The sequence below is a fragment of the Fulmarus glacialis genome, unplaced genomic scaffold, assembly GCF_000690835.1.
Source record: "Fulmarus glacialis isolate BGI_N327 unplaced genomic scaffold, ASM69083v1 scaffold33160, whole genome shotgun sequence".
Taxonomy (NCBI): domain Eukaryota; kingdom Metazoa; phylum Chordata; class Aves; order Procellariiformes; family Procellariidae; genus Fulmarus; species Fulmarus glacialis.
The window spans coordinates 3,195-27,628 of NW_009190161.1; the positions used below are offsets into that span (position 1 = coordinate 3,195).

The 24,434-nt window shown below is 44.9% G+C and overlaps 1 protein-coding gene across 1 annotated transcript in view; it reads right to left on the minus strand.

The window, feature by feature from the left end:
- The window catches only part of FAM83C (family with sequence similarity 83, member C), a 26,476-nt gene extending 2,042 nt beyond the window's left edge, over positions 1-24,434 (minus strand). The window contains exons 1-3 of the mRNA XM_009584721.1: positions 23,768-24,434; positions 16,361-16,528; positions 11,774-11,898 (exon numbers count right to left, since the gene is read on the minus strand). Coding sequence (XP_009583016.1) covers positions 11,774-11,898; positions 16,361-16,528; positions 23,768-24,322 — 848 coding nt within the window. The 5' untranslated portion in view covers positions 24,323-24,434. The remainder of the gene's footprint in view (positions 1-11,773; positions 11,899-16,360; positions 16,529-23,767) is intronic.

The following is a 24,434-nucleotide window of genomic DNA, read 5'->3' on the forward strand; positions in this document are numbered from 1 at the left end:
TTTCTCCTCCCAATCTTCATTTTCCTAGATTAAACAGGGAAGCTCCTCTTACAGATAGGCTCCCCAGGCTCCTGGTCATCCCAGTCATCAGCTGCTTCTTTTATTCTTGCTATAGTCAAACCAGATTAGCAGACTAACTGTGTTAAATAAAACAGAACCTTCACAGATGGAAGTACCAGCTTAGGGCTGCGTTATCAGCTGCTAAAGCTAGATACTGACTTTGACAAGAGCAGGATGAAATCACAGAAACTACAGGACAGCAATTGTAATGGGAGATTCCAATTATTCTCAAGCAAATGTCATTTCAGGACAAGATACTGGCACTATGTTTTGGGACCTCATCAATGTTTACTTCATAAGACAGCTATTTAGGAACTTTTAGTAGGAAAACCAGCTCTTGGCTTGTTCCTGAGCAGTATGCAGTTGTTATGGTTCATAATGTTTTGAAGAAAGTAGTATACTTACACTCAGCATATACACACCCCAAATTGCACCATAAAATGAGGAGATCAATACACTTCTGCTTAATATCAAAACAGGTAAATTAAGTAAGAATGAAGAAGTAGTAAAAGAGTGAAAAACCTTTGCAGGTTGCATGAAGAGTATTTAGAAATACCATACTGGAGGCTCAAAGCAAATGCATGCAACTTCACAGAGAGACATGAGGAAAAAAAAAAAACAAAACAGAAAATAGCTGGGATGGCTAAATGACAGAAGAGAAGCTATTAAGACCAGAAAGCCCATCTTTAAAAAAGGTTGGGTCACACACTGCAAAAGGCATAAGAAATAATATTCAGCTTTCTGTTGTCCATGTCCATTAGCGCATGCTCCGTGAGTAATAGGAGTGCTCAGATAATTACTCTGCATCAGTGTTTATTGTATAGGAGCTTGGGGTGATCCCTGCCCTGAACCCACCTTTATACAGAACATACAGATCCTCCCCACAGAAGGGAGGATCAGTCTCATGTTGAAATCTCTGTAGAAGGGATTAGAAAACGTATCAACAAAGCAGATAGTAACAAATTGACAGGACCAGGTAACATTAACCCAAGAGCACCAAAGGAATCAAAGGATGAAATAGCTCAGCTACAAACTAGGATATGTAATCTCTCACTGGAAAGTGCCTCGGTTATCAGAAGAGTGGAAGGTTGCTAACATGATACAATTTTCTTCATGTTCCGGACCACTAAGTCTCATAACTGCACAGCACAAATTAGTAGAGACTCTTCTAAAGAACACAATTAATGGCCATATAGGTAAATATGATATAATAGGAAAGGCAGCTTTTGCAAAGGAAAGTTACCTTTCACAAAGCTGTGAGAGTTCTTCAAAGAAATCCAAGGGTCCAGACAGGGGAGATTTCGTGTAGCCTGTCTCGACATTGTCAAAGGCGTCTATCCCAGGGGCACTGCCTGGCTCCCAGGAGTGCTGGTGTTCCTGTCCACGTTGCTTACAGCTATTACCCTTCTACAGAAGAGTGCTGCGTCGGCACTGCACGGTGCTTAGACGTGTTCCAGCTCAGGACCTACTCCACTCACACATACACTTGTGTTCACTTGAACTCCTCAAAACCACAGATGTGCTGCGCACCCTCTCCTCTGGAGGGGCAGGCTTGCATCCCTCGCACTGCGAGCATTGTCCCGTGAGCTGTGAGAGGACCCTGGTCAGCCAGGGATAAATTATTATAATTTATATCCCTCCTCAGCAGGAGGATAATGCCTGCCATCCCTGTTCATCCAGCCTGGCACTGCCGTTGCCCGCAGACCTGGAAACAGAGCTGTGCAAGCGGTCATGTTTGCCCTCCTCGTTCTGCCTAGAAGGTCCCATGTCTCAGACTCAAACGGTCTAGCAGGAACATCACAACAGCTACCCATCAATGCTTCTGGCCTCACCTTAGCAGGAGGTAAACAACAGGTCTTGCTTAGGTTTTCCTTCCCTCCCTGGACGAAGTGACTCCCACCTTCTGCCTTCTCCCAGCACCCTCTGGCCCAAGTGCTGCCTCCCTACAGAAACGCACGAGAGAGATACACCATCCATCTTCTCTCATCCACATGAACTGTCCTTTCCCCTGCAAAAGGAGCAGCCTCAGATCCAGCAATACCCTCCCCTGGCCTTACGACTGTCCCTGCCACTGATGCCTCTTATGGCTCTTTCCCCAGTCCAAGCCTTACTGTGTCCCAGTTTCCTGTGCGGATCCAATGGGGGCCTGCCCACTCTGTGTCACGACAGGACCTGGAAGGAATCATCCAAGTCCCCCCAGTGGCACACCTCTCCTCCTTCTCGTAGTACAGGTTTCCATGATCGGACGATGTGGCCTTGCCAGCCATGGCTATTCCCATCACTACAAACTGATAAAGGTCCTCCATGAATGGCATGGAGGAAATAGCCAGGAAATGATCATTCTTCGTCTCTTCTTGTATAAAAATGAGGCATTGAAGGAAGTTAATAGGTTGCAAATTCAATACAGACAAGAAGAGGTACTTCCTGGCACAACACAACACACAGGCAAGCTGTGGAGCTCCTCAGTGCAGGCCACTGTGGATGCTAAAAGTTCATGCGAGTTTCTAAAAGTGGTAGGATTTTCCTGCAATTATTTTTTCCATAACAAACTGCTGCACACAGAGATTCCGTATCCAGTTCTGAGTCACCCTGGGGCACAAACTACAGGAGACAGACTGGGAAAGGATCGCTGTGGGATAGGATCCCGTCCCTGCCTTGCTTTCGGACACTCCTGGAGCAGGAACCCCCCCAGGAACCCGTGCAGCTCAGCCTTTGGCCAGGAGATGGAGTTGCAGCCTCACCTCCCAGGAGCCGGAGACACCCGCCTGTCCTGCCGCCGCATCCCCTGCCCTGGTGCTCTGGCTTGGGTCGAGCACGAGTGGCAAGAGCACCCTGCGGTATTTCAGCCGAAGTCTCAGTCTCAGCAGCATTTTCGACAACAGGATTAGTTCTGCATGCCCCCCTGTAAAACTGCAGTACGGTCTGGGGTTGCGGTGGCCTTCCTACAGCTGTGTGGTGCAGGTGACTCGCAGTTCTTCACACTCAGCTTCTGTGCTTCAGCTGTTTCCAACTGATGAGATACCAATTTGCAGCAGAAGGTTTTTTGCTTCTTTCAGTAGTTTCTCTTACTTATTTTTATTGCTTTTCTGTCACTTTGGCTGTCAAAGGCATTCTTTTCTTTCTGTATGCCGAACTTCTGTAAATCATTTTTGCTCATTGCTAAATGTAGATACTACATAACACTCATTACTAGACCCTTAATTTCAAGTGACATTTTCTTTGATGGCCATAATCTGACTTTATTGTAGTAAGCTCTTTAAGCTTACTTCCAATGCACTTGAAATAATTTCCACTTCTCATTTTTCATCTTCATTTTGACTAAAAACAGTGCAATGTATTCAGTTAATTTGGGCATCCCATCTCAGTTATCTCTTATTTCTTATTCATCCTTACAGCAGCACGCTTGTCTCTTTCTTCTGGATTCACTTTTTATTTATACACTTGAGAACTTCCTTCCTCTTTGCTTTGGTGTGCTCCGCAAGGTTATATATAACTTATCTTCTGGCAATGCTCACTTCATTGCTATACAGATCAGCTTGGGGTTTCCTTGCTGATACACTATGCTTTCCATTCCTTATGCACTCACTTTCTGCTTAATTATAATTTCTTCCTTGAGGTGACTGTTCATCGAGTTAAATCTGGAACTTAAATAAAGAGCTCTTAAAAGCTCTTTCCTCTTGGGAAATGGATACCCGAGAGTATGAGCACCTTTCTTTTAAAGAAATTCCAGCTTCAAACCCACGTAGCTTTACCTGTCCATTGCCAAACACTTCTGTACTTAGTTTTTTCTTCCTCTGTACTGAAGACAGGTGCAGAGCTTTTGTAATCCTTTCAACCTTCTCCTCTCATTTTTCAGTTTCAGTTGTCGTGTCGATTTCAACCCCAAATCTTGAGTTTCTTTCACTACAATACAGCAAACAATGAGCTCTTTCCTCGCTGTGCGAGTGGCAGGACACATACTGATACTTGGACCATCTTCCATTTTGAGCTGAGAAATTTGATCTCCTCTAAGGCAACTCAAACAGCCACGTAACTCCCTTTCAGGCTGACAATACCACCTCTTTTCTCTAGTTCTAACCTGGCAAACGTTTACTCTAGTTTTCCTGTTCAAGATCCTGTTTAGCTCTAGCCCCATTTGCTCTTAGGCTCCTCTCATCCGCTGCATTAGTAAATGTCTTCATATCCTTCACTCTGTTATGTTAAATAAGTGCTGAAAGAAACATACTATTTTTTCTGGTGCCCAGAATAATACTAAATAACTAGATATATAATTGTATTTAGGATTTTAGATTATTGCTTTTCCTAGATATCTCAGTGAATCCTGTTTTCTCCTTCTCTTCATTTAGAGGAAATATAATGTAAAAGATGGAAAACATTGGGAAATATTTAATCAATAAACATAAGAGTTGAGGTGTCTAAACTAATTTGCCTACGGTTGTTTAAGATTGCCAAGAATATTTTGGAAAATAAGAAGGGCTTTTACAAAACTATCAAGGAAAATGTCAGCATATAGAACAACAGTATCAACGTATGAGGTTCAATATGAAAATGTCAATATATATACTACTCTTGCTGCATGCATGTAATACTGCATATAGGGCTTATAGAAGACAGAATTTGATGGCTAGAGATGTAACTAGAGACTAAAAATGGATTTCAGGCATGATTCGAGCATGCATTTGAGGAGAAAAGAGTCTCTTCTTACAGCTGAAGAATTAAAAGACACTGAATACCTGAATAGTCAAGGATAGAGTAGGAAAATACCCCTCTGCAAGAGAGGATGCAGACAAACTAGACATCTGGATTCACTGTCAACGTAAAAGGACGTATTGAAACTCTAGAGGGATCTAGCATCTGGGCTCTGGTGCTATCCAGTATCTTCATGAGCAGCCTAAATAATAGAAGAGTGTACACTCATTAAATTCACCAATCATATCCAATGGAGAGTGACTGCACAGATATGAGTTTGAAAAAGGTTCTGAAAAAAATGGATGTAGTTCAACAGGAAAATATTCAAAGAAAATACATTCCAGGCAGTCACAATCAGGTGCACAAATACAGGCTGGAGAATGAGTAAGCAGCAGCTCTAGGGGTTAGAGTATGTCTTAAGGAAACCATGAGTCTGTAGTGTTGGGAAAAAAAGCAAACATCCTGGGGGTGTATGAACTACATTGTGACCTACAAGACATGCGTAATCCTTTCACTCGACTTGAATCCTCTGAGGAACAGGAGATGTTGAGTCTGGAAAAGAGACAACCCATGGTCAGCATGGTAACTGTCCCCAGGTTGTACAAACCAAGCTATATGGAAGGTACTAAATTGTGTTGGTGTCCATAGGAGACAGACAGCACACAGCTGTAGTCCTCCATGATTCAATGCTCAGGCAGGATGACAGCAAAGAATGAAGAGTGAGTTGTTCGCTGGGATGAAGGATAGTAGAGACATTGGGATTTAAGTTATGGAGCACTACAGAGAAGCCACTAGTCAATGTCTGCATAGGTCGCATTAACGTAAAAAGAGATGAGATGAGTCTTGGGGGTGAAATAAAAGCACCTAAGTAGGAAGCTAAAAAAGATCAGGATTTTGTTGATAGCCTTATAAAACGCTCCCTCTTCCATGCTTATAATGGGTCAGAGAAGTAAAAGAGCATTTCAGGATATGGTTATGTAAATTGTGTTAGGGAAAGGATAGTAAATCATAAGGAAATGGAAAACTGTAGGAACATAGTGACTCTATAAAGAAAGCTGGATTCCGTCTTAACCTAAATGAAACCTGGCTGCTGCACAATATAATGCAGAAGATATAGGGAGGCTTTAAATTAGAATCTGGAGCAAAGCTGTGATGTGTAGAAGGCCACACAGTTTGAGATTGCCCACTTTACTTCAGGAATAAAAGCAAGAAAACTGTATTCTGATACAAATGGATGGAAATCAATGACACTAAGGTAAGAAATTAGAATCGATGAAGAACATCTGAACAAATAAAACTGTGTTTAGAAAAGTGCACGGTGGTGAACAACCAGATCAGATACAAACGTTTACATGCATACATTGATTTTATGAGCTAAAGAAACAGATAGATGTTGTGAAATACCTGAGCTGAAATGATGAGACTGACATAGGAGGCATCTCAGAAACTTATTGGGTAGAAGAAAATCAAGGAACAGTATAACTGCAAGGGTAGAAATTATACAGAAAGGACAAATAGAAGATATGTTGCTGGGGCAACATTAAAATAAAAAAGGTCAAATAAGGTAAATGATATATCAACAAATTAAATATATTCCTGTTGGATTAAAATTCCACTCCCAAATAGGAAAAACATACTATTAGGGCTATACTGTGAACTTTCTGAGCAGAGTGCTGATGGTAAATATGCCGTGCTAAGGAAGGGCTGAGAGGCTAAGAAGGCAGAAAGCAGAGGAATAAAGGGGGACTCAGTCATAGCCATGTTGAATGGGGGCCATTATTAGAAGAGTTGCAGAAACTGCATTTTAGACACTATAAATGACTGCTTTTTGGAGAAACTAACCAGAAAACCAACAAAAGGAGAAATAACATTACCAGTTCAGAAAGTTTCTTTGGAAAGGCCACTCGGCAAAAAAATAACCATGACGTACCCATATCAAATATTCTTTCAGGACCGAAATAATCCACAACAGTAATACTTAACTTAAAAGAGAAAGTGAGGAATGCTATTAAAAAGAAATTTAAAAGAGTAACCAAAAAGGTTAAATGCTTGAGGCAGCATGAAGATTGTTTAAAGATGCTATATTAGAGTCTCAGAGAAAATGTACCTATCAAAATAAAGACATTTTAAAACATACAAAAAGTCACCATAGTTAAAAGGCGCATTAAAGGAAAATATTAAAGTAAACAGCCTTCAAAAACTGGAAGTCAGCAATTTTCCAATTATTAACCAGTGAATAACCTATCATTTAAAATTGAACATAGTAGCAGAGGAATGGAAAGTAGTAAATGTGAACCCTTTAAAGAGCTCCTGGAAAACTACAAACCAGCCAGTCTTATTTCCATACTGAACAAACTGGTAGAAGCAAATAGAGAGCAAAATGATTAGATGCATAAATAACTATAATCATAATGCTGAAGACTCAGCATATTCTTGTGGAAGGAAGCCATGCCTCAAAAGCCTCTTGCAGTTCTTTGAAGGAAGCAGCAAGCACACAGATGTGTATGATCTGCTTGATGTTGGATGCTTGAATTTTCAAAGAGATTTTGACACGGTCATTCAGCAAGGACTCTTAGAAAAATTAAGTGACCATGGAGTGCAAAGGAAGGTCTTCCTGAGGAGTAACAGTTGATTAGAGATGGGATACAAATGCTAGCAATAGTTTTAATTTACCCACTGGAATCCCACAAGTTTTGTGCTGGGATCACTGCTGTTCAACATATTCAGAAAAGTCCTGAAAAATGGTAGAAACAGTCCATGTCAGAGCTCATGGCAAAATTATCATGGGTGGTCAAAATAAAACTGGATCACCAGAAGCTGCAAGAGGATCTTATGGTATGGGGTGAATAAGTGACATAATGATAGACAAAATTCAATATCAATAAATTCAAACTATTGCAAAAAACCTGACGGTCTTTGTATATTCATGAGTTCTCAGATATTAACACTTAGGAAAGAGGTCAGGGTTCCCATGGACAGTTCAAAAAAACGATCACTTCGATATTTAGTACTAGTCAAAAAGGCAAACAGCAGACTAGGAACTGCCAGAATAGGGACAGGGGAAAAGACAGAAGTCGCCATTATACTACAATGCTAAAGTGTAGTGGGTGTGGTTATCTTGACCACTTCATGGTCAATTCGTCTCACAAAAGATAGACATTATGATTAAAGGCCTGGAAGTTCTCCTGCATGAGAAATGACTGAACAGCTGAGGATACTTCAGCTGGAGAAGAGATGATTCACATGAGAGATTATAATGGAGGAGGACAAAATCATGGATGCAATCAAGAAAGTAAATAGGAAACAGTGATTTACTGTGACAGGTTATGGGAATTTTGGGGCATCAAATATAATTATCTAGCAGTAGGTCTAATGTAAATAAAATGGATCATTTCTTCACACAAAACATAAATTAAACTGCATAGCCCATTGCCAGAGGGTATCATGGAGGCCAACCATGGTGGGAAAAAGTCTCCTATGGCAAATTGAACATAAAGAAGCACATGCAACATATAACCCCAGAGGTTCTGAAACCTCTGATCCTTGCACACAAGACTGTTGAACTGTAAAACCTGCCACTGGGTAAGAACACTCTTATCCTCTTTCCTGTATCATCCCGAGAAACCCCTGGATCTACCCTGGATCTTTGGCTTCACTCAGTAACTATTCTCATCCTTTGAATCTAGCTTTCCCATCTGCAGGGAGAGTAATCCAAATATCTGCTATACTAGATACAGTACCAGGCTGCAGTATACCCTGTAGCAGACTTCCTGATTTTCTCATGTAGAAGTGTTTCTGACCACTGTTGAACAGATTCCACAAAGAGAGACTGTTTCTTTTAGTCCAGAACATCATGTGCTTGCTGGGGCAGCAGAGACTTAGATATAAGACCCTATTCAACTGAATTATTATCTTCCAGAACTCAAGAAGTTTCAGCTATACAGAGATCCATAGAAAGAGAGCACATCGCAGACCCAATTCCAGAACAGCAGAGGGAGGAACTGACCCAGAGAACCAAATCAGCATTTTAAGCAATACCCTGACTCTGGGCCACAGGGAAATAAGATGTTCCTCCAGCTGTGGAGTGCAATCCAGCTGACATATGCTCAGTTTTAGCCATTCAAAAATGAGTGGTCCCAGTTATCTAACCCCTGCCCCCTGCAGTCAATGGAGATGGATAGATGTTTCCAGGCAGTGATTCACTCCATTTTTCTTAGATACATGTCTCAGGATGGTTAAAATGCCACCAGACACTGCTCTCCATGTTTTTTATATAGAGACTCTATATAATCAGTTTCAACCGGGTACGTCCATTTTTCACTGCCAGAGTTTGATAAGGTAAGACCTCCACACTTGGAGATGATGAAGTCAGAAGCAGAGGAGAAGATGCAGCTTGGAGCTACAGCACTGATGAGGACACTGGTAGATGGAGAGTCCAGCGTGTCCTGGGAGATGGAAAAGAGAGAGAAAGGGAGAGGGAGAGCAGTGTTTCAAGGAGACCTGATGGAAGGAGAATAAGTTATTGCTAGGGCACCAAATTCACAGAAATATCAGAACAGTCTGTCCTGGGGAGTTGCACTGTTTGTGAAGGATAATATGATGTGCAACAGCATGAAAATACTGTAGGAAAGACCTGTAGGTGGAAAACTCAGAGTCTAGTAATAAAAATACAGTACAAGAACAGTACTCCCGACCCTCTGATCAGAACAGTGATGGTGATCAGAGAATGTTAACTGAGATTACAGAGGCTGCAAAATTAGGACAGGTAGTGATAGTGGGAGATTTTATCCACTCGTATACATACTAGGTTAATGCTTCACTGGGATGAGCTGTGGAGAAAAACTTTTTGGAAGCAATAAATGATTACTTGCCAGAATTAACTAGTCTAAATTATTTGACCCACAAGAAAAGATGCTATTCAGGATGTGGTCTGGAATGACGCATAAGACTTGGTTCCAGAGGTAGAAGTGCAAGAACCCATTTGTAATAACGCTCACAACACAATTTTAACTCTGTAGTGGGAGAGAGCAATCTAAATAAATGCAGCACCTGGATATTCAATTTCAAGAAAAGTAATTATGTAAAAAAGCAGCAATTAGTCAAAAAGAGCTGAAAAGGAGCAGTTCAAAAAACCCAAGATGGCTTGTAGGTTGTTCAAAAATGCTGTGCTGGCAGTTAAGAAATTGGTGGGCCCATTTGAGACCTGTGAGTCAAAAGGGGCATTCAGTGATGGCAAGACCACAGCAGAGAACCTCAATGAATTTTTTGCATCCATTGCTAATGCTGGTGACACTGAGACGTGTTTCACTTCTGTGTACCAGGGCCACTGCAAAGACTGCTTTGCTGAGGTCTGGGAGGTTTCCAATATGATCCCATCTACAGAGAGGGCTCTGGATGTAATCTTGAGGCCCACACACCACTGGAGCTGACCTCCAGCCTGGGACATGGCAGGACAAGATTACTGATGGTATGGAGAAGCACGGCCTCTTGGAAAAAGGTCAACAGGGCTACTATAAAGGCAAGCCCTGCCTCACAGACCTGCTGGAGTTTGGTGAGGGAGCCAGTGAGCACATGGATAAAGGGACCATAAAAACCAAAACCTACATATTTTTGGGTTTTCAAACAGCCTTTGACAAGGTTCTACGCCAAAGCCTTTTAAGAAACTAAGTTGCCATGGGCATGGAGGAAAGGTCTTGTAATGGACTGAGAGCTGGTGAAAGCATAGGATGCAAAGGGTAGGGCTTAATGGTCATTTTTCAGCATGGGTAAGAGTCAGCCGTAAGGCCCCAGAGACCGGTGCTGGGACTGGTTTTCATCCTGTTGGTGACCTCAGGTATGGAGGGGTGCAGTGAAATCCCCAGGTTTGCAGAGGATCCTCAATTCCTTCAGGTGGCTGGATACCTCACTGAAGGTGAGGAAATCCAGAAGGACCTCACAGGACTGAGTAAGTGGACAAATAAGTGGCAGATGAACTTTAGTATAAGAAAATGTGGTGTACCATTAGGGAAAAATGATCTGTATCAGGCCTGTATGATGCTGAACCTGGAACAGCTCAGGAAGGAGCTTGGAATCATCGTCAGCAGTTCTCTGAAATCATCAGCTCAGCGTGCAATGGCAGCTAAAAAATTCAATTAATGTTGGCCACTGTCAGCAAGGGCCATAGGCAGAGGGCATCATTTTGACCCTCTATAACATCTTGGTGCAGCCATATCTTGGGGGCTGCATGCAGTTCTAGTCTCTGCTTCTCAAGAAGGACGTAGTGAGGTTAGGGAGGGTGCAGAGAAAGATAATTAAAATGACTGAGGGATGCAGCAGCTGCCATGTGAGGAGAGACTGAAAAGGCCGAGGTCTTCACTTTAGATAAGAAAAGGGCAGGGAGGGTGGATAAGGTGGAGGCTTAGAAAATTGTGAAAGCAATGGCTTCGCTGAATGTAGGACAGCTATTTTACCCATCTGCAGCACTAGAAACTAGGGGCATTTCATGAAATTAGTAGGAAATTGGTTTAGAACAGACAATGAGTTAGGGCAAATTCACAGACAATAGGGCAAATTCACAGACAGAACAGGTACTGAAGGGAATAAGTAGAGCTGTATGCAACGACTGCACATGCTGTGGGAGACAAGGGGGATGGACCACAGACAGCAGTTTGGGCTTCTCTCCCTAAACAGCATCAGCTGGAGGCAGAATCTAGGCTAGATGGAGCATCATCTGATGTGGTAGAACTTTTTTTACATTTTTAAGAAATGAAGTAATACTCAGGAAGCGTCCAGGAAGCGTCAATGTTGGCAGACAAGCAGTTAATGCTATCTGAAAGCTAAACAGCAAGGTAAGAGCAAGAGGATGGAGTAGAAGAAGGTAAAGCACAAAAATGAAACCTGACATTTCTAAGGGGAAATGAAGAGGAAAAACAGTGATCATTATCATGGAGGAAAAAAAAAAAGAGCTACATTATTCGGTATTTTGGTAATGAATATTTTCTCAGTGTCACCAGTCTTTGTCACAGTAGTTGCTACTTTTTCTTACCTGTATGTACCAACAAGAACTTGGTCACAATCAATCAGGATAAACTTCTCCAGAACTTGGCCTGCAAATTTCTTGCCTGCTTTGCTGTAGTATGTGTCTCCACTCAGACATCTTATGCGCATATTCTGAAACCAAAGAAAGCAGAGTTTGTAAGGGGACATGTATTGAACTAAACTGAAATGTTCCCTTACGCATCAGTGGTGGACTCCCTCAAGCAGGAGCTCTGCTCCCACAGGTAGAATGCAGCAAGGATTAAGTATTTTTTGGCTTCTGCATACCAAATATTTGGTCACACTGTCCGCTTCTGTAAGATAAAAATACCAGCAAATATTAACAAGATGCACTTAGGTACAAATGCTGGTTTGAAAAAAATTTGGAGAATCCTATGAGCCTACAGACAATTTCTGATGTAAGACTATACAATTTCTTCCAGATCATTGATAATATTCAACTAACCACACTAGCTGATGGCTCTGCATTTAAACTAAATTTTGACCCATAACAACTAGCCAGTTTCTAATCAATCGAATGTGCTGTTCTGGTTTTATACAGTGACAGGCTCCTTAAAACCAAAATATCGCTCAATAAAAAAGATTTACAGAAAGGTATGTCTACATTTTAAGAATTGCCTTGTATCAGTATATTTTAAAATGATATTAAAATTTTCAGCTGCTGTACTCGAGTGAAACAGACCTGATCCTCATCTGTTTTAAAGACTGCAAAGAACTTCCCTGATACGACTTCAGCCTGTAAAACTGACTGCCCAGTACAAAATGGGAAATAAGGCGCTCGGTATCTATCAGGAGCCTTTTTCATAATGTGAGGTTTTTGCTCATTATAAAAGTTATCTGCACCTCAGCTGGGAAAGGCACAAGAGGAGAACAGTCACTGGAAACAGTTACTGGCCTGGTCTGTATGATACAGTGCCAAACAAAACATCTCGTATGTAAATAAACATCCCTAAGGCTGCACCTACGCTGGCCTGCCAGATCATCCCTTACGGCCCCTCCAGGCCAGCTCCCCTGCCACCTGCAGGGGCCTTGGCACACCAGGAGCTGTCACATACTGTCACCACTTGCGTTTGGCCCGGCAGGTCCCTCTGTGGGCAGCTCATTCCTGCCTGCAAAAGACGAAGACCCATGGCAGTTGGTACGGGCTGCACATGCCGCCGGGGCCATTTTGCCTCTTGGCGGAGGTGGGTGCTGCCCGTGGCCGGTGGGTGCTCCTGGTGGAGGCGGCAGCCTCCCCTCCGCCACGCAGCGGACTTCAGTCTGGCCAGACACAGCGGTTTGTAACAGCCGGCGCTGCAGACAAAAGACAAGCACGAAGAGTTGCGATTTGCCTACCGATGTTCTCCGCAGGGCGCAGACCCGCGTCCCTGCCACCCCTCCAGGAGCTGCTCCTGGGCATCGCTGCGCCCCCTTCTCCCCCTCCTCCTCCCGGGCAGGGGGAGCGTGGGCTCCCGCGGCCGCCTGTACACAGCCAGGGACCGGCTCGCCCAGTCTCTGGCCTCACGTGGGGTTCACGGCGCGGAAGTTGTGCCTCGGGGGTGAGGAGCAGGAGGCAGTCACCCTGCGGCAGGTGACTCCCTTCCTGACGGCTTTCCTCTTCCGTCAGAGGCCCTGCGGGCAGGAGGTGGGCTTCCCGGAAACATCTGCTGGGGAGCTCATCGTAGCAGGGTGGGAAAGGCTTGACTCTCATGTGGCGCTGAGGAAGTCTCCCCCCCTACCCAAGGAGCACCATTGCCTTCAGGGCTTCATAGCAGCAGCAAATCTCCTCCAGACCGGGGTCCATCTGACCCAACAGTCTATCTCTCACAGTGGGCAATGGCAGCTGGGGAAGATCAGGAAGAAGGCAATCATTTATGATGCTGCCCCCTAATATTGCTGCTGACTCTGTTTTCTGCTCGTGGGATTTCCTGAGCCTCTTGTGGTTTGTCTTAGTGGTCACCCCCCAGACCTCTTCTCCAAGTACTTGTCCAGTCTTCTCGAGTTCATGGAAACTTTTAGCAGGGACAGAGCTGAAGCTTCACAATCTTTGCACTGCGACTCTCACTCGTTGCCTTTTTGTGTCCCAAAACACGTCCTCATCTCTCACCTATGAGAAGGGAGAAACTTTTTCCCCATAAGGACAGTTATGCATTGGAACAAGTTACCCAGAGAGGTTGTGCAGTCTCCATGCTTGGAGATTTTCAAGACTAGACCAGGTAAGGCCCTGAGCAACTATGTCTGACCTCACAGGTGACGCTGCTTTGAGCAGGAGGTTGGACTTGATGACTTCCTGAGGTCCCTGCCAACTTGCATTAACCTGTGATACTCTGAAATGCCACCACAAGTTGCTGATACAGAGCAAAATACGCTGGGGATGTTTGGGGAGGCGTCACCTAATCCTGTTGCCAGTCAACACAGGGATTTTTTTCTTCCAGTGCTGAGGCTTTACTAATACTAGTTCTCTACTAGGAGGAGCTTCCTCTCCCCCTCCCCCAGGGAACTTAAAACCACTTCAAGTAAGGGATATCCCATAGATTTGTCGCCACAGTATTTCTTCACTCGCTCTATCCTTTCCAAGGCTGGGTGAGTTTCTGATATCTGGCTCATTTTTTCCATCCTCTTCTTCCTCTTGGCAATCCAGGCCCTGAATTGTCCAAACAAGATGAAAATCCTGCAGTCTTGCAGGAAAGCCAGACTACCAGGTACCACCCTCACTCGATTTAGACAGTAGTTCTATGTTCAGCAGATGGCCATCTGAAGAAATCCAACAGTTAAGTCTTCTGCTGTGGCCGCTGCCAATGCTCGATGCACCACTGCGGGATTTGCTGATATTCAGCACCAGAATTTGACACCAGCAGGCTCACACAACGAAGATGCTGGAGGGGCAATTGCCCCAAATTCCCCATTAAACCCCAAATTGTCACCAATTATTCCAAATGGAGATTTACCATCACATCCTGTCACAACTCAGAGCCAGGAATAAAATATGTACACTCATTCCACTTAGATGCGAATATCAAGCATATATGTTAATGTACTGCTTGAGATACATCAGCTTAAGAGGCACTTCACATTGAGACCTGCTGATGAGTCACTGCATGGGGGAGGCAAGTGTTAATTAGCCATTCAAGCACAAGACATGACATCAGGTCTAACAAAGAGATGTAGAATCTCCATGGATGTAAACTCATTCTACTTTTAATTAAATACAATGGCGAGGCTCTTGGTAAGAAGCAAATAAAATAAATTTTGGAGAGATGGAATTTATCTGGACCCACCAGGTGACTTCAGTGATGCAGTTGTTTATGAAAGCAAACATGCTCCAGCATGAAGCAGTTTTCCCTAACAGTTGCCATCTCAAGAGGCAGGATGAAATGGGTCTGGCTTGTGAGAAGCAAGAAAGGACAGAGCATCACCAACATGATGGTGGAAGATGGGGGAAGAAAGAAGCTCTCTAAATAAATCTTTGTGTAGACAGGTTAAAAATGAGGGAAAGTTAAGACATTGGTAACTGCATCTATTCTGAATGCTGTAAAACACTATTTTTGTGTTTTCCCTAATCTGTTTTTTAGTTAAGAATGGTTTTGAGGTAACTGGATAACTTCCAAGCATTTCCCACCAAGATGAAGGGAAAACCTATGAAATTGGTGGCTGGAAGAGAATCGGTCCTCCAGGGAATCCTATGCACCCAGTGAAGGAGCACAGCCACAACTGCTGGCCTTGCAGGACTAAAAAATGACAACAAAAAACCAACTTCCATTGATAGGTGGTAGCCAGAAAGGCTATATGGGGAGCAGCAAGATACTGGGGTGCATTTCTGAGTCTGCAAGTTCCCAAGAGAGCTTGCTGCACTGACACATTAATTTTTATTGTTTGCCTGCTCTGGGCACCACACACTGTTGCTGATGGGCACCCCACTGAGGGGGGAATCAGCCTCTTCACAAATCCCTCACAAACCCACACTGAATCGCAAAGCCTAAAAGCAGATCTTAACATGAGATTTTTAACATGTGGTTTTACATTAAGGCAGTGCAGCAGGGCTAGGAGGAAATGGTAGGTTTTGCGTCAGGACATCTGAAGGGACTCACTGCTTCCCTTCCCCACCCAGCTATTGCACTACAGCAGCTCTGGCCAGAACCTAAACTGAGCTCAGGGAGCTGAACTATGAGCAATTTAAGTCTCGCAATTCTATGTCCTAGAGCAGAGGCTGAGGGGGACAAGGAAGGGAGACGATACAGGTCCATATGAATGTAAGTTTTCTGGTCTACCTCTGTCTGCCTATCTGAACCAGCCCAGCAAAGCATTCAGTAACGCACCGCATCTTATTAGCCTTGACTTCACACTTCTTGTGTGTAAAACTGAAATGAGGACCACAAAAAATATCAAGATATGGGACTAGGAGGCTCCTCCACTCCTTCCCCTGTGCTTCCAGACAGATCTCGACTTCCTAGACCAAACAGCCATGGTCTCTTAGCCTGGGACAGTGGAGGAAGGGACAGGTTCTAGGGACCAGGCAGAGGGAACAGAACAAAGGGTACATGGTTTTTATCGATTCCAAGACCTGTTTATCATATCCAGTGTGTGACTGAAAACTTACTGGCAAGTTGTCCTGAGTGAGAGCCATTTTATTGCACATTTCCACAAAATGCTTCAAGTACTCTTCATCCAGGATCAGGTAAACAGGGACGTGCCGTCTGCTTGAGGCCTCCAGCAGGTCACACAGTATTTCCATGTCTGTAAACAGATCCATCACAATCGCTATCACCTAGCCAGGAAAAAAGAGGTGGGGGGGGGGAAACCAAGAGACTGTTGAAATCTCATGCCCAAGTGAATTGTGCTTTAAACTATGAGTTAAGTATTCAGACCTCCTGAGTTACCGAACATCTGTGGCCACATGAGTGGAGATTGCTTCTGGACCTTTGTGCTTAACAGCTCTTACCCCACCGTGGCAGATAAAATCACTTTTAATAACTATGAAGACATTCCCCATCCAGCTACCTCCTGTCTCATCTGGCATTCACAGAAAGAAATAGCTGAAAGGGTAATGCATGTGCACAAACTCTGAACATCATCGATGCAATAAGTATGTATTGCCTTAAGCAAATATGCCAGAAATACAACATATAAACGGAAGAGCTGAGACTGACCAAAATCATTATTCAATCGGTATGAGTGACTCCATAGATGACTAGCATATTAGTATAAAGAAGTATCATTTTTTTCAGGAAAGACACACTGCCAGGTAAGGGAGAAGGTATCTTGATCAAGTATGTACATGTCCTTGTTCCAAGATTACATCCTGGGGGCGACTACACAAAATTGTAGAATAACGTGTGTGGGAAGGATCCCTTCCCTTTCCCTGCTGGCAGCACTCCTGCCAACACAGCCCAGGATGCAAGTGATAGTTATGAAACCCAACAGTAGGAAGAAGGAGTTACACTAACATTATTAAAAAAAAAAAAAAAAGAATTCAACAAAATCTCAAAAAAATCTCTCTCAATAAACTGAAGACTTGCAAGACAAGGTCTCCAAGGGAGGGGTTTTAAAAAGGAAAATAATTTTAAAGAGAACTGCCAGTTCTTTAAAGAATGAGATTGAAGAAGGCCATGGCAACCCATCCCACCGTGGAGACGAGATGGGAGGCGGCAGACCATCTTGGCTAAATAAATTCTCCAAAAACTGGAAAGAAAATACAGAAAATGGAAAGTAGGTCATGACAAGTACCTACTACAAGTGAGTTGACACAGAACTAGGAAATTCAAAGTACATTATGACCTGCAACCAGAACAACGGGTCAAGGGAAATCAACCATAAATAAAGATGTGACTGGAGAAGCTGCCCCACTGTTCCTCACAGAGTGAGGCTGCCAGCAGACAACATCAAGGCAGCCATTATTTGGATAAGGAAGGGACTGCTGGGATCTATCTGTTGGCTGTCACCATTAGTGACAGGAATCAGGGGACATCTTGGAGAAGGAAGGAATAGGCAGGAGAGCACTTGCTGAGCTGGATGATTTGTCAGGCCTGATGCACTTCACCTGAAGGTGCCTGCAGAGCAATCCAGTGACTTAGACCTTGAACCATTAACAGTTAATAACACTGAGAACTCATGGAAGATGGCAACACACCGGGGGACTGAAAAAGTAGTGAAGGATTTACCAGCTTCATTTCAAAAGCTGAAAAAATAATGGAACTACTGACCAAGTACTTCAGTCCCAGTCTTTACCATATCTTAGCAGTAAATAAGGTAACTGTTTGGTACTTGTGATTTGTGTGCTTAACTCTGATTTTGAGTTTCTGCACCTAGCAGAGGATGCCCAAATAAAGATGACCCAAAAAGCACTGAGTTTTGGAGTGAAGCTCCAACGGCCTACTTTACCCTGCTACTCAATGTTCATGCCCTGCACTACACCTTGCACACAAAACGTATGCAAGAGTTTGTTCTGCTGCTCATCATGCACTGCGGGAGGAGGTAGGAATCCTGTTTCCAAACACCTCCTCTGCCTGTGTTAGAGCATGGCCATGAATGCAACCCTCCATAGGCCAAATCACCCTATGGAGCAGACCATGTAGGGTGAGCTTTTCTCTGCCACTTCTGCTCAGCTGCTCCTCTTCAAACAAAGAGTTAAATGCAGAGGACAGCAGTGAGGTTGACTTTTACATGTGCAATGGTTCAAGCTTCAAATAGGAATAGCCTGAATCACATTCACAGGTCTGACATGCAATAGCTTCAGAAAAGAGTAGAGGAGCTCCAAGTATCACTGTCCTTGGATATGGGGACAGGCTCACGTCTCTGCTCCAGACTGGCACGCTGGCCCCACATCACCTACTGCCCAGTAGCTCTTCTGCTCTGTTTTCATTAATAAACTGCCTCTTTCCAGGCTTACACTCATGGCCTAGGCGCTGAGTGGAGACAGCTGCCATGGGCAGAGTGAGGCCCTGTTGGCTTCCCCATGCTCTCCTGCCCAGTCTTTTGCTTGGCAAGCTGGCTCCTCTCAGCCCCGCTCTGCATGCACACACCGTGGAGAGACCCTCTGCACCAGAGCCATGGCAGAGGAGGGCAGCAATGCCAAAAGGTTGCTTCCTGCTCTCTTGGGGATTTATCCCTTTTGCAGATGGACAGGATTTCTTGGCTCTATCTGATTTGTCCCCAAAGACCATCTCTGTGATGATGCCTTCCACACTGTCATTGGTCTTCAACATCTTGCAGAAGACCCCAGGCCCAGCCCACCACAGCAGGGTTTGGGGAAGAACCTTCCTGGAGGCTGGTGTGATCCCAGGCATCCACGTGGGACGCAAGGTAGCTGTCATCAAGAGCTAAAAATCATTCTTACTGTCCAGGCCAAAACCACATCTCCACCCTCTCACCCTGGCCCTGGGAGATACAGGCTTCAGAGCCTGACTCCGAAGGGCACCTCTTTTGTAGCCCTCGTCAGTGTTCTCTTCCCAGAAGCCTTATGAGGCTCTGGCAAACTCTTCTCCCCTCCTGAAATACCTCCATCTGGCATGGACAGCAGTCAGCCCTGGAAGAGCTCTGAAAGCAGCAAGAAGCATCTTCAACTTCCCAAATTAATGTTGCTGCTGGGCTATCAGCATTAGGTTCCACTGAGATCCACACAAAAAGCCAGGACTTCACCATGTCTTTCCACACTGGCCTTCAGCCAAAGACCAAAGGCAATTTAGCCAAATGACTTTGATGGGCCACCCATCCTCTAATGATGAAGCACCAACAAAAAACTATAGCCCAAACCTTGTGTAAGGCCTCAGGCAAGTCCCTCTTGGCCACACTTGCCTCACAATATTCCAGCTCATCTCAAGCTTAGGTCTGAGGCAGGCTTCGTCCTGGAGACAACCTAAACTTGGCTTGGGAAGTCAATATGATGGAGTCAAGAGAGACCAATGCTCCTTTGTCCCCAGACCCCACAGGCTCAGAGGCACTGCTTGTGCCTAGTGTGCACAGAGGGTCCACACCATCTTGCTTTTCTCTACCAGTGCTCACAGGCTTTGGCAGAGTTCGGGGCTGTTGCTTGCCAGTCTGCAGTGCTCGCTGCGAGAGGGAGGGGGCTGAGCAGGCAGTAGCATGGCTGCGCACGGCAGCACGTGGCACAGAGTCACCCGTGGCACCCAGTGCCCTGGGCTGGATGCAGCTGGCTGCCAGGCAGTCCTGCATCTCCTGGCAGCCTCGTGGCAGGGCTCCGGCGTCAGCGAGTGCCCCAGGCAGCGGGACGCCCGCTTGTGCAAGCTGGGTGGAGCCCTGCATGATAGTCAGACTCATGTTTTCCGAAGCGGGTCTTCGCTTGGCATCAGGAGGTGGAACAGGCTATGGCTCTATTCACGGCCTCCTCACATGCGATCCCTTCACAGGAGGGATTTGGGTAGAGTTGCTCCTGGTGGTGCTGGCAAGCACCCACAGCCAATGTCGGGCAAGGAGGCTGGCAGCCCATGTGCACTGCAGTTCACAGCAAGGAGCACTGCAGTGGGGAGAGAGGGGAGGTTGTGCCTGCCACAGCCTCGCATGGTGGAGATGCAGGCGCCCACGGTGGGGCTGCTCATTCTAAGCGTGGATGCCACAGGACAACCGTAAGAGCCATTCAGATCACCATATCCTCTCGGTAAACAAAGCAGGCAGCTCTTATAATAACATCAACTCAACCCCAAAGCCAAGAAGTTTTGGGGGAATATGACCCTGGAAGTCTTCCCCTTGAAGCCTCCTAAGAACACATTGTCACAAAAGTGAGGTCTAAAGCTTCAAAGATAATTTCCAACAGCTCTATAAAGCAGTGGAAGTTAGGTACCTAAATACCATCTCCGATTCAGGCTCCTGACAACTCATGTCTCACATTTAAAAGCCTTGGGCATTTAAGCCAATCTGGCCTTACAAACCTAAGCAATGTATGTCCAGCACCTCCAGCCCCTCGGTTTCAGTGGTGGGAGCTGCAAGGCTGGGGCTGGCTCAGAGCATCCCTCACCATGCTGATCACAGCCTCCAAGCCCATGGCACAGCCTTGGCACATCAGGACATTGCAAAGACACAGCTGCCCCACAGGCTCTAGAAAATTCACACCTTGCCGTTGTAGGGTTAAATCATAACATTTCTAAATCCACTTCTGGAAACTCACAATTCAGCAATTACTGCAGTCATCACTTTGGGATTACAGCACTTACCAGCACCCCACTGGGGTTGCCATCTGTCTGGTTTCTAACCAGCACAGCTGGTTTTACTGGTATTTGCCAATAGCAGTGTGGTTTTGGTCATTACCGTAGTGTTGCCACTTGAAGCAACACATTGCTTCTCTGGGAGACCATCAGGGACCCTTCTACCATCGCACATAAATGCAGACGTGCAGCCAGTGTCAGAGTTGTACAAGAGGGGTGAAAGAAGCAGCATGGACAGTTCAAAATACATTGGAGCTCATCCAACAAAAGTAAAATTGTAATAGTATTATCAAATGAAGGCTAAGGTGTGGCTGCGCTGCATCTTCTTATGTCTGCGAAGAGAAAAGCTCAAATCTGAAAATACATCTTCAAAGACAGCTGGTTAAATACAGCAAAGTAGAAAGACAAACCGCACCAGCAAAAGGTACCAATAAAACAAATGCCCTTTTTGCTGATTTGTCAGTACAAATATGCTGTTGCAAAATATGTCAGCTGATGTTGTTCTGTATGACTGTACAGGAGAAAACAGCAAACAACATTTCAAGACACACGCCACCCTGTCTACAGGACCCAGGAAAAGCATTCAGGGATCTCAATATCCTTCCCACATCCCACCAGAACTGTATTCCCCTTCTATGTTAGCTGTAAGCACACAGGAAGAGAAACACTCTAAAGGAGGGATATATGACAAGAGCTTAAAGTCTAGTGGAGAAAATATTTGAAATGCAGAAACAGCAGTCAAAAAGCAAAAAAGCAAGTGGTCCTCCGCACAGTTGCTACTGGCACTTCAAGCAAAAGATGTTTTTACCTCTGGTTCCTCTTTTGTCATTAAAAGGCATACAGGTAACATCCTTTTGGATGGTTTGATGCGCAAAATGACTCAGTAACTACTTAAAGATGTGTAACTGGGGTTGTGAATGAGCTGGAACTGCCGTCAATCATAGAGTTAATCATGGGAAGCACTGGCCAGAGCTGCTAACCTAGAAGCCAGTAAAACACCAGTAATAAACCAATACGATGGTTGAAAACTCATGCTCACGTTTCACACAACAGTCAAAAACACTGTGTGAAAATCTCCCACTTGAACATAAAGGGCTGAAGATTGTCAGTGCTTTTTCAAGCTAAGCAAAAAAAGTAAAAAGCTCAAAATGTACTTAAAGTACAATAAAACAGCTACTGCCCAGGCAACCTCCCTGCAGCAATTGAGAAGTTCCTGTGAACTAAGAAAACAGCAAGATGTTTTTCATGTGGTTTAAAGGATCACAATATCATCAGAGATCCGGGACACGTGCTAAGTGACAAGGGGACATTTCTTGGTAGTCATTTACTTTGTGCATTCTGCCATGACTATGTCTTAATCGCCATTGCTGAAAAGGATGCAGTCAGTGTCACAGGACTTTTCAGATCATTTAAGATATCATAAATCAGCTGCCTGCAAGGACAAACAAATCTTTTTGTCACTTACTTCCTGGACAAAACTTCCCGTATTTGCCTACAAAGGTGCAACAGAAGTTCAGGCATTAAGCAATGGCTACTTACAACCGAGCAGTAGCTTACGTGGCAAAACGGTCTTCTTTTGAACAAAAGAAAAAAAGATCCCCATTTACCTCATATCACACCCAAATTTCAATTATATGTGGTTCTTTGATGATGTTATGATGCTGCACAGCAATCTGAGCTGCTGCATGGCCCCAGTTTCATCTGCTGGGAACAACATAACTTTGTTTGCTCAACTCTGCAGATGGTGACAGAAGGTAACACTTTAGCTTAGTCTGCCTGGCAACAGCTTGTGTTCTTGACACAGCTGAAGTCCAGGCTTAGCAATTCTTTATCTCCCGCTTTCTGCACTAGGCAGTAATGAATTGAGGAAGTGACTGTAAAATAAGAAACTACTGGAGTGATAAGAGAAATTGCCTAGAAGCTGACTGGTTAAAAGTGAACTTGGCACTAGAAGTTTACTCAATATCGCCACACTATTGAAATGAAATACTACAAAAGAAAATTAACATGGAACAGATGAGAAGAACCATAAAGAGGACAAACACAGTAAAAGCTGAAAATGTGTCTGATGCACAGTTGTCCAAGCTGCTGCTTTAGTACACAGTATAGTGGCAAAGTAAAAAGAAACAAGAAGGAGCGTAATTTAGTGAGTAAATTCATGCCAGGATTGTGCTTGATAGGCAAGTATCGTAGTCGTCCAGTTTTTGTTACATCCGAGGGTTGGCAGTCCAGCAGCCCAGCAGAAACTGTGCGATGGGGCAAAGCGGACTGATCTTACTCATCCTCAGAGAGGCACAGACATCAAGTCTAGAAGATACGATGATGTATTCTAACATACTTCAAACCACAGGCAGGGACTTTCAGTCCCACAAGTTTACGCAGGTCCTGTGTTCTCCCACAGCAGCTCACCAGTGGTATCCTCTTGTCCTGCTTAACATGATGTCCAGGGGTCGAGAAGAGCCCTGGTCGTGCAAACTCCCTGGCAGAGGGCAGACGGGCTGGCTGGTGCACACTTGCCGGCTGAGGACAGCTAAGCGTTAAGGCTGCACACCCTGCCACTCACTCGCTCCAGGCTCCAGTATCGTGCTCTGCATACCCACAAATATAGACGCAGAGTGCCTTAAAGGGCACTGCCTGTATGACATGAAATCCCAGGCAAAAAGAAATTACAGGAAAGGCAAGGAGCAGGAACAGTTACAGAGCTGCTAGAGAAAAAGCAATCACACCATGGCAGACATCTAGAGAGCAGCAACAGCTTGGAGCGTGTGGTGTACAGTTGTGGGACCGGCCACCAGGACTGGGGTGCTGTGGCACAAGACCCCATTCAAGGGACACAGCTCTATACATACCGTCCGAGCCCGGCTGATCAGAGACCGGAGCAAATCCTTAATGCTGTTAGCTTTGTTTCTTTGGAAAATCACAGTGGCTTGAGTCTGGCCAGACACCGTGAGGAGCGGCGTCCCTGGCCACCCCAGCTCCAGCTCTGGAGGGTGCACATCAGACATGAGTGGAAAGTAGGTGCCAGACGTTAGTTCGGAGTTGAGGGAGGACCTGTCTCCAATGTCTGCATCGCCAGGGTCAGCCTCTTTGTCTTTCATTGCATTGGGATCCGGAAAGCTTTGGTTTCTCTGATGGCTCATATACTCCATGTCCAGGGTGGAAAGAAAAGGCAGCTCCCGTTCCTCAGCGATGGCACTCAGGTAGCCGCGTTCCCCCTGCTCAAGAAAGGCGTCTATGGCAAGCCTGGCTGTTTCACTGTGCTGGAGCACCAGTGGGGTGGGCTCCCTCCACCACGGCTTCTTCAGCTGCTCTAGGCGGCTCTTCAGTGGCCCAGACACCACTTGCTGGCCCCCATAGCTGCGGTGGAACTGGGGTCTCACCTCTACTGCTAGGTAGTTGAACATGACCGGAGCTGTTGATGCTAAGAAATGCCTCTCCAACTGGATTAGTCCTCTGTCCGACTTCAGGTCTTTTCTGGCCCTCTTGTGCTCCTAAGCTCCTCCCAACAGGTTCCTT